The 10,060-nt window shown below is 49.6% G+C and overlaps 1 protein-coding gene across 1 annotated transcript; it reads left to right on the forward strand.

Annotated features, from left to right (window-relative positions):
• Positions 1–8,282: 8,282 nt before the first annotated feature.
• LOC122623812 lies at positions 8,283–9,377 on the forward strand. Its single transcript, XM_043803155.1, has one exon. The coding sequence runs from the start codon at positions 8,283–8,285 to the stop codon at positions 9,375–9,377; it is 1,095 nt and encodes a 364-aa protein (XP_043659090.1).
• The last annotated feature ends 683 nt before the right edge of the window (positions 9,378–10,060 follow it).

Raw genomic sequence — 10,060 nt, forward strand, 5'->3', positions numbered from 1 at the left:
GCGTCATCCGCTCACTCACTGACAACTCAATCGGGACAATGTCCTGCGTCCTGTGTCCTGTGTCCTGTGACGTGAGCTCCTTCGCAGACGCAATCCAGTCACAATCCCCGAAAATATGACGCGTCATGCTTGGCCAGCCGCAACAACATCCTTGAGATTTACATGACAAGTCAAGAGATGGGACATTTCCTTTTTTTAAGGCGGAATCAGCCGGAATGGAAGTGGGAATGGGAATGGGGATGAGGGAATGGGACTGCGAGGATCGGCCGACAGATGTCAATCAACTGAAATTAACACATCGTCATTGAAGTAGGTCGTTGGTCTGGTTTTCTTGGCTTTGGCCATTTCCACAAAACCATTTCCGAAAACCCCCTCCCCTCCTCCCTTTTAGGGCTAAGTCGCATTAGGCGCCTAATGTTTTGCTTTCGATTTTTGCGATTTGCGATTTGCGATTTTCGATTTTCGCTCTTTGCCGTTCGCGATTATTGCGGTTGGCTGCATTTCACAGGCATAGGCATTTTCTTTTCGCCTCGCCTCGGATCGATTCTATTTCTATGTTCACCGAGCTGCCCCGCGGCCGAATGGCCCCTAATGGGATTACATAATATCATTAATCAGCCGAGTGAAATCGCAATCGCAAGCGCAATCCGAACTGGAACTGGAACTGCAATGCCACGGCACATGACATGTGCCACCTAGCTCGCCTACTCGTGATCCGCGGAGAGGGTGGATACACGTAGCCAACACGTCCGTACACACATCCCTTCGATTGCAGGACACGCGCGCTGTAATTATGTAATTACCGATAGGGAATTTAGAATATAGAACATAGAATATGGAATATGGAATACGGAGTACGGACAGCAAGAAAGCGATGCCCGAAAACACTGACCATCGCATATCGCTATCACTAATTGCATTAAATTGTCCAACACGAACCGATCAGCCAGATGACGCATCCCACTCCCCACTCGGTATCATCCCACACTTTTCCGCCGCGCCGATGTCCTTTTTATTGGTATTTGCTTATCGCTTCATGCAAGTTGTGCCTACTGTTGTGATAGGCCTAAAACGAGTGCCCATTTTAATTGGCCATGCGACGTTTTGTGCCGCCGCATTGTAATTTCTTAATTTCGACTGAACTGCGCACACAGGACACGGGGGGTGGCGTTTGGTTTTTGGGTGGGTTTCGCATCGATGTTTACCCAGTTTTATAGAGCTGTTTGCCGCATGTTTTAAGCTGCCTCGATGGTCAATCGCTGAGTAACTGCATGCAGGGTGTCTGCCGTAGGGATAAGAACCAGAGGTTCCTCTATCAACAACTATTGCTTGTATTATTGTATATAAGTATCAATTTTAAACAGGAGTTACGAGCAAACACTGTCATCTTAGCTATCATAGCCCTGGGAGAGCGCAAAGCCCTGAGCTCCTGCGAAAAATATCTCACAAAAAGAAGGAAAACCAGGAAAGTCGCACCAGAGGGTTGCGAAGGAGTAGCGCGCATGCTTAGCGAGCTATGACCCTGAGAAACGCGATCCCGACTTGACCGCAATCATTTCAACTACGAGTACTCCCCCACAGGAGCCACGAAGCCACGAAGCCAAAGAGGCCAGGAGTCGAGTCCTGAGTGCGCAGTAATTGTCGGAAGTGCAACTACTTAGAGGCTGGCTTGGACTTGGACTTGGACTCCGCGCTTGAGTGAGCTCTCTTCCTTGCGCAGCTCGGTGTGTAGTATCTTGAGCTGGCCTTTAAGTTGGCCTTTAAGTTAATTGCTGCATTTAGAGACGCCGCTGGCCGATGTGGCACTGGCGATAAGAAAGGGCTGTGGCTGTGGCTGTGGGGATAGGGATAGGGATAGATCGGCGTGCACAGAGGTCCGGCAGATGTCAGGGGATCTTAACACGTTGTGTAGTTCAGTTCAGTTCCGTTTAGTTCCCTAAGCGACTTAGACCCGATTTGCTTTGTGTGGCCCGGTTATGTAAGCCAGCTTACATTGCCTACGCTGGCCAGAACGGCGACTACAACTCCTTGCTCCTTACTCCTTGGCAACCCCTAACCCTTTGTGCTCATAATTGAACTGTCTTTGTGTCCTTGCGTCCTTGCACGGGACTGGGTGTCAAAATATTTCCTGCACTTTGGACCTATGCTAATGCAGGACAGCAGAGCAGAAGAACACGGATTTTCATGTCCGTAAAATATGATTGCGCCTAATCCCTTTGTCAAGGCGATGACAAATAAATATTTCCACGATGTCATGTCAAAATATCATCGAACGGATTCACCCTGACACCATCTCGGCTTTTCATTTTTCATTATTCATTTTCCATTCAATTCCTGGCTGTTTCTGCATTTTTTATGCAAATTTCCACCTTTTCTGGGGGGTAACAGTGTGTGCCCCGAGGTCCCGACGCAAAGTCCATTAAGGTGCAACAATCTGCGCCGAGTAATTACAGGCTTGTTAGCTATGGTTGCAACAACATTGCTTTCTCCTGGGGGTGCGGCGTTTTTTTCTCTTCCTGACATCTTGGGTTACGTGGGAAATGTTTCTTTTTTTCGGGCATGCCTTTTTCGAACGCGTCCCTCGCAGAACTCACGCAGAACTCACTTACGAGGATCTGGCAGATCGGGATCGGATCAGGGGATTGTCAATCAAGGTGGCAACTGATTTCCATATCGACGAGCTGCAGGGCTAATTACATGCGAAGGATGCGCCCGTAAGGCCCTGACTTCCCCCGTTCAGCTTGAATTGAATCAACTTGGAATGGTCAGGTCGTAATGCAATTATAGCTGCTTGAATGGCAACTTGAGATGTGCGCATATGACAGCATCTTAAGGTCACACATCTAAGAAGTATCTTCTTTAGTTTGGTTGTAGCTCAACCTTTGCAAAGTAACTCCAAGTAAGCAGCAAGGCACAATGCATAAACTTCAAAGTAAATGGACTCACTACATCAGAGCATCACATCGGCATGTGCGAGTCTGCTGCGAATCGATTTGGATTTAGGGAAAGCCCTTCAAGCGCTCCTCCTGGCCAGTTGGCCCCAGGTAAAAGGATAAGCCACGAAGGACGACGGACGATGGGCAATGGTCGATGGACGCAGCTGCAATCCGGAGTGGCCAACCCCAACCACCGAAGCAATCTGCGCACCACAGCAGAGCCGCCCAAGACAGTTGCTCTAATTTAGAGACGTTTTGGGTAATTTTTGCGCAAGCAATCGGAATGGGAATGGGAAGTTGAAATTGGCTCATCTCGGCCCTTGATCCTTTGTTGAGGTCCGGCTGCCGGACATTCGGCACTTTCACGCTTCTTAGTCTTCAGTCCTTAGTCCTTAGTCCTTAGTCCTCGCAGCGTGTGGAACGTGACAAGGACGAGTCCGAGTCCGAGTCCAATTCCGATGCCCAGGATGCGATCAAACAAAGCCAGAGGCCAATAAATCTGCTACGCATCGGCAGCGCATCAAAAACTGACAGGGGGCTTTGTCTGCGTCGAGAGCTCGTGAGGCGAACAAAGGACGCGCCAATTCGAATTGGGCCGCTCGGCGGCGGAGCGGAGGGGCGGCGGACACCAGGACACCGAGAAAGGATCGCAGCCCCCCGCTGGATCGTAAAACCGGAGGCGCCGACTGCGGTTCCTATGCAAAACAGGCGCCGCCCCTTGTGAACCCACCAAAGGATTGCGAAACAGCCAATAAAGTGCGCCTCTTTGTTTATAACTTATTGATTGTGGCCACAAAAGAAGTCTTATGAATTCTTCTCATAACTTGGTGCATAACTGCAGCAATTTTCTTTTCCAGAGACTTTTTGCATAACGTCTTGGAAATGTAACATTTCTTCATGTTTGATAGCCAGCAACTGCCAGAGAAAAGGCGACAAAGCAATCATAACCATTAAAGCCATTGTGCATAGGTCAACCACTGGCCTTCGGTGGTCATCGATGGTCATCGATGGTCATCGATGGTCATCGACGGTCATCCTCCCCGGTACGCCCATTTTTTATGTGCGAGCAAACATCTTCATCTTCATCGTCATCGTCATCTTCACATGCGATGCCCTATCTCTTTTTTAAGTGGGCTGTTGAGGCGCAGAATGGCTCTCCATTGCGCAGGACACAGGACACAGGACACAGGAACAGGACACACCCAGCAATTAGCCAAAAGGATGGGCCCGATCCGCACTTTCCGCTTTCTTTTGCTCGAGAGTGCGAGAAACTGTCGCACATAAATTTTAATTAACTTTGTTTTTAATTGTTGCAAATTTATGTTCGAGGGCTGGGCGACGACCTACTTCTAACTTCTTCGTTTGCTCCTGCGAGCAGCGAAATCCTTGCCTGATTTTCGCTGTGGGCAAATGACAATCGAACAAACCGAAAAAGGGATCGGCAGTCGGATCCTTTTTTTTCTTTCTGTTTTCATTTTTGAGTCCCTGCAATATGTGCTCTAAATTATTTGCAATAATTTCAGCCCCTGCGCTGATTTTTTGCCCACTTCGCATCCTTTCCCTGCGAAGCGTTCCTTTGTTGCAATCTACTTTCTGCTCCTTGGATGCAGCAGACATCTCCCGTTGCGTATCTGTATCTGTATCTGTATCTGTGTATCTGTATCTGCTCTTCATTACGGCATCCATTGTCTTGCGCTGTCTGCCTCAGACGCATCCTTTGGGTGTCCTTTCGTGTGTTCCAGTTTGCGCTGCCGCTCCTTTGCTTTTTCAGGGTCACAACTCGAGTCTCAGTCATCGTCCTCAGGAGGAGAGCATCCCCCAACCCCGAAATTTGTTGGGCCAGGATCCGTTTGCGAAACTGTCTCGTATTTGACAGTTGACAGTTGGTCGACTTTTGAGTTGGAAAGTTATGAGCATAAACATGATATTTGCCAGGGGCCCGTGTGTTGCTATTGCCATTTATCCATTTATTCATTTATACTGTTATACATTTATACATTTATCCTTTCTATAGTGCCAGTCATTCTTGGGCCCCTGCCTGCGAAGTGCAGAATGCCAGCGTAAAAGTTATGAATTCAATTAATCATTTCGACTCATTTATGATTTAATGGCAACTCGCATTTTTTGTGGTTTCCGCTTAGAGTCGCAAAAATCGCCAGCAACCTCTATTTTTTATGCAGCGCGCTAATGAAGTCGCAAACTGGCACTTTACTACTTTCCCCTTTCGCCAAACACTTTCCCTTTCCCTCTCCATTTCCCTTGCCCTCTGCCATTATGCAAAACGCAAACAAAGCCGCGCGACACGCATTTAATACACGTTGATACACGTTGATACACTTTGGGCACTTTGAATGCCATTTCAGGCGGCGCGCAGCAAATCAAACATCGATAAATTTCGCAAACAATGCGAACACGGCGCATTAATCACAGGCCTGCGCCCATAAAGCAGCCCTATCCGCAGGATCCACCCAAAGTGGCCGATCTGCATGCCAGCACATATGTATGCACATATGCAAAGGGTAATAGGTTGTAGGTAATCAAGAGGATCGAGTATGTTGCCACTTTCAAGGGGTTACATCTAGCCGCACTTCACTGCAATGCAAACAGTGCTGGCAGCAAACACGACCAACGTGCCACTTTTAAGCTTAAACACACATCCAGTTTCCATATTCAAGTGACGATCGTAGGAGGTGCCACCCATCAGGATCTTGAGGTCCTCAGGAGCGCAGGACTCTTGCGACGCCGGCGTTGTGAGAGTGAAAGTCAAGTGGCTCTTGGCAGGGATGGCAGGGAGGCGAGGGAAGGGGAGGGGAGGAGCGGTAAAAAATGCAAGGGCAATTTGCATACGGCGATCGAGAGCGGGATAGGGATCGGAATCGAGACTGGATCGTGACTTCGGGCAGTCCTTTGAGGCCGGGTCCTTGGGCACGTTAATTAAGCGTAAAATCGTCGCACACGAAATGCGGCAAAACTCAATTCGAATTTGAGAGGTTTTCGTGCAGTTCTTTATCCATTCGAAGGGACACAGGACACAAAACCGCAGAAAATGCGAGGATTATGGTAATTTTTGTGTGGAAATCGAAATTGCTGGCGAAGACAAGACGGGATACGCCTCGTTAAGACGCAGGACGCAGGACGCAGGACACAGGATGCTCGTTAAATCATATTAATCAACAAGCCGCAATCCTTTCTTAGCGCTGGAAAACTCTCTCAAAAACCCATTTAATCCTTTTGTGCGGCTATGTAAACAGCAATAACTCAACGCCACAAAAGGAATCCGCCAGGACTCGGGCGCAAAACGAGGGCAAATCGCAGGGAAAAGGGGTACAAAATTTGGGAAAAGTAAGCAAAAGGAGCGCATTTCGCAAAGTAAAAAGAGTTGAAAAGTTGAGAAATTCGCCATTTCAGTGGATGGAACGAGGCAATCAATTAGTTGCACCCTTTTTTGTGTGCCAATCCAGGATGAAAGCCGATCGCTAGATAGTCACATGAAAACACACGAAACCAAACGACTTTCACCGCAAAAATGCCGAAAGGATAACGTGCGAAACATTCGATGCCCGTTAGCGATCGAGAGATGGCAAATGAAGATATCTCCAGGGAAGCAGAACCCAGAACCCAGCAGCCATTCAAGGATCCGAAACTAAAGTAGATCAGATAGAGTAGATCAGGAGAGCCAGCTAGCCAGCCACTTTGAGTGATCCCAGTCGAGAAGATGACGAGCTGCGATCACTTGAACGTCACTTAGGATCTAGGATCTCTGCGCGAGGATCAGAAGATCAGAGGATCAGCAGATCACTTGAAGGGATCTCGATGATCACTTCATCTGCGGCTGGTCAAGAGCCACACATATGGGGGCAGTTATCTGTGATCTTGTCATCAGAAATATCATCTACTTATTGGTTCCATATTTCATATTTCATATTCACATGCCAGGCTGCGGCTGTGCTTTAAACTATATGTAGATCACTGCAAAGGTTATGGGAACCAATTCAGTTTACTGCAGAACACAGAGCAGCCGAAAGTCCTTCTATTTCATTTGTGGATCTGTAATATATCCTTGTAACAAAACCTTCTCGACTAAAAAGTTGATAATTTGATAATTGATAAACTGATAATAAATAAACACTGTGCACAAACTTTTCCCCGTGTTGGCTGCGAACACAACTGACGCTTTGCACAGGACTTTTCCCAGAGTTCGTAACGTTTTTCTAATGCTTCCTTCCGGAAGTGGCGAACATTTTCAATTAAAGCCGCCCGCCGAGTATACAAATTGCATTTGCGGCCGCTAAAGAGCCGCAATTAATACCGATACCCAGCAACGACAAGTGGCTAAACTGACGAGGAGCTGTCGGCCAGGAAGTGGAACCTGGCCTGGGCTAATTAACCTGGCCAACTTGGCCGACTTGGCTTCCCTTCTCCTGTTTCCTGTTTCTCTGCTGGCCAGCCTGTTGCTGCTCGAAATGGCCATTCAAATGAGGGGGAGACGAGGGCGAAAGGAAGCAGACTTCCTTGAGGGGCGCATGAAAGCAAATTTAATAACCAAGCGCTGCCCGCTGGCCGATAGACATCTAGATGTCATTTTCGTGTGGTGGTGCTCTGGATGAGTGGATGAGTGCCTGGCTGGGAGTGGGGGAATCCCGGGCCGCTACTGGGAACTGTGGGAAAGGACGAGGCCAAAGAAAATAACTCACAAGTAGCAGATCGTATGAGCACTGAGATATAGTGTGAAATCAAACCTATAGATGGATCACAGATCATAGCTCGTGTATATATAGATCATAGATCATAGCTCGTATGATTATAGATCATAGAGCATAGCTCGTTGATATATAGATCATAGATAGATTGCTTCAGATACGATGAGACAAAGCACGTGTGATATACTTATGATCTTCGTATTCTCAGCTAAGCTTCTGAGATCCTCGAGCAGTTGCTGAAGTTCCTTAAGAACCTGGAGCTTGTTGCTGAAGTTCCTCGAGATCCCAAGACAGTTTAGCTGCCAAAGACATCCTTTGGCCAAAGGATTTCTCGCCAGTAAGAGCGCTCCTCACCCACAGAGAGAGAAAAGGAGAGAGCGAGAGAGAGAGAGAGAGCGAGTGAGTGAGTGTCCTTCTGCCCGCCGGGGTGCCGCTTGCGCAACAACCCCTAGCCCCGTAACCCCGCAGCCGTGAACCCCTGAGCGCCGAGCGATGAGCGGCGAGCGGGTATAAAACGCAGACCGCTCCCCGTACCGCTTCAGTTTGTCAGCGAGAGCAGTCGAGAGCAGAAGACTAGCAGAGTCTAGAAGCAGATCCTTTTTTTTTGTGCACCACGAACAGACGAGACCCAGCAAACACACACAACATGCTGAAGTGGACGGCATCGGCGCAGCGCCTGAACGAGATTCCCGTGCACGACGAGGAGGCCAACCAGCAGCGGATGCCGGCCCAGCGGAGCAGACTGCAGCGGCGACAGCGCCGCCAGCGCAGGGCCACCATTGCCAACAAGGAGAACGTGCCCGACTCCGCCGTGGGCTACACCTCCACGCCAGTGCCCATCGCCGCCCGGCTGCTCAACAGTCCGCTGGTGCTGGCGCCGCTCAGCGATATCCGGAACGTCACCCCGGAGGCGGTGGTGCGCAGCCAGGCGCCCCAACGGGTGCAGAGTGTGCGATACGCCACCACATTGCCCCGCTTCGCCGAGGACTACTCGCCCAACGGACTGCCCAGTGGCCAGCACCTGGCGCTGCGTGGCCTGGCGCCGCTGGATCCCTTCCTGGGCCAACCGCGCTACATAGTGGGTGCGGGTGCGGGTGCAGGAGTTGGCCAACTCAAGCAGCGTCGCCTAGACGCGGACTTTGTGGCCACCATGGAGCCGGAGTTGCAGGAGCCGCAGGTGCTGGCCAAGGCGGAAGTGCGTCCAAGCCCGCCGCAGCCCGCCTCCTCCACGCAGATGGGCGACCAGACCCTGGACCGCCTCATCGACGCCATCCTGGACTCCGCCTGCAAGGCGGACGCCAGCAGCAAGAAGAAGCCGCGCAGGTCCACCTTCAATCTGCGCCGGCGCACCCTGGTCAAGCAGCAGATGGAGTCGCACTGCCCCCAGGAGGTGCTGTCGCCATCCTACGCACCCGGCGACGATCCGGCCGCGGACCTGAGCTTCGGCCTGGTGCCCCTGCCCGTGCAGAGCCTGCTGGCCACGCCGGAACCGGCCTCGCCGCTGGCCAGGATTCCACACAACTTGCTGGTCCAGCTGGCCACTCCGGTGGCCACTCCGGTGCCCGCCGCCGCCAAGCCTGCGCCATGCGACAACACCTTCTGCATGGAGACGCCGCTGAAGGCGCTGAAGCGCAGCCGCAAGGAGATCGTCGCCAAGGAGTCGCCCATCAAGCGCTTCAAGGTCGACGAGCGCAACTACTTCGAGGTGGGACTGGCCCTGCCCTCCTCCATCTATGTCTGAGCAGAGGTCCTTGCCCACAGATCCTGGGGCAGCCTACAGAAAAGGAGACGAGAAGGCGAGCCACGCTGACAAACGGGGGGAAAACGCTTAACTATGACGCTTAACTAGTTCCTAAGTCGCAAACTAATCTGTAAACATCTTTCGATTGCTGTACATAATTTCTTAACTTAACTTAATCACTAATTATCCCAATTACTCGTACAACCTTTTTTTATGCTGCTGTTATGTAGTTGTCGTATATGCTTTTTTTTTCATTATTTAATTTTAAACAAGTATTTATTGCTACCTTAAGTTACTCAGATAATATTTTTTTCAAAATAAAAGCATAAAATCAAATTCAACGCAGTACAGTTTTCCTTTAAAATGGATGGTAAATGGTGAAATACTTAGGTGAAATATCAGCTTTTTGCTGATAAAGCTGCCTACTTCTAAGTGTAATGCTCAATTTAGAGTTGGGAACTGAAATAAATACGCTTTGGTAATGAGGCAGATTTGGAAAAGGATGAAGTGGTTATACCTCAGCTATCTTCACAGTGCAGAGATCTTCTGGAAATTTCTCTTTAAAGTTAAAGTTCATATATATTATTATTCTGAACCATTTCCCAGAGGCGAACCTATGTAATTCTTGCTGTGCCATAGCTTTGTTTCAATAGCATCGCCGTCGTGAATGCGAAACATCTGCG

This window comes from Drosophila teissieri, chromosome X, assembly GCF_016746235.2.
Source record: "Drosophila teissieri strain GT53w chromosome X, Prin_Dtei_1.1, whole genome shotgun sequence".
In the NCBI taxonomy this organism is placed as follows: domain Eukaryota; kingdom Metazoa; phylum Arthropoda; class Insecta; order Diptera; family Drosophilidae; genus Drosophila; species Drosophila teissieri.

Bases quoted from the DNA above. Each gene is read 5' to 3' on its own strand.
- LOC122623812 (XM_043803155.1), top strand. From the start codon at position 8,283: ATGCTGAAGTGGACGGCATCGGCGCAGCGCCTGAACGAGATTCCCGTG.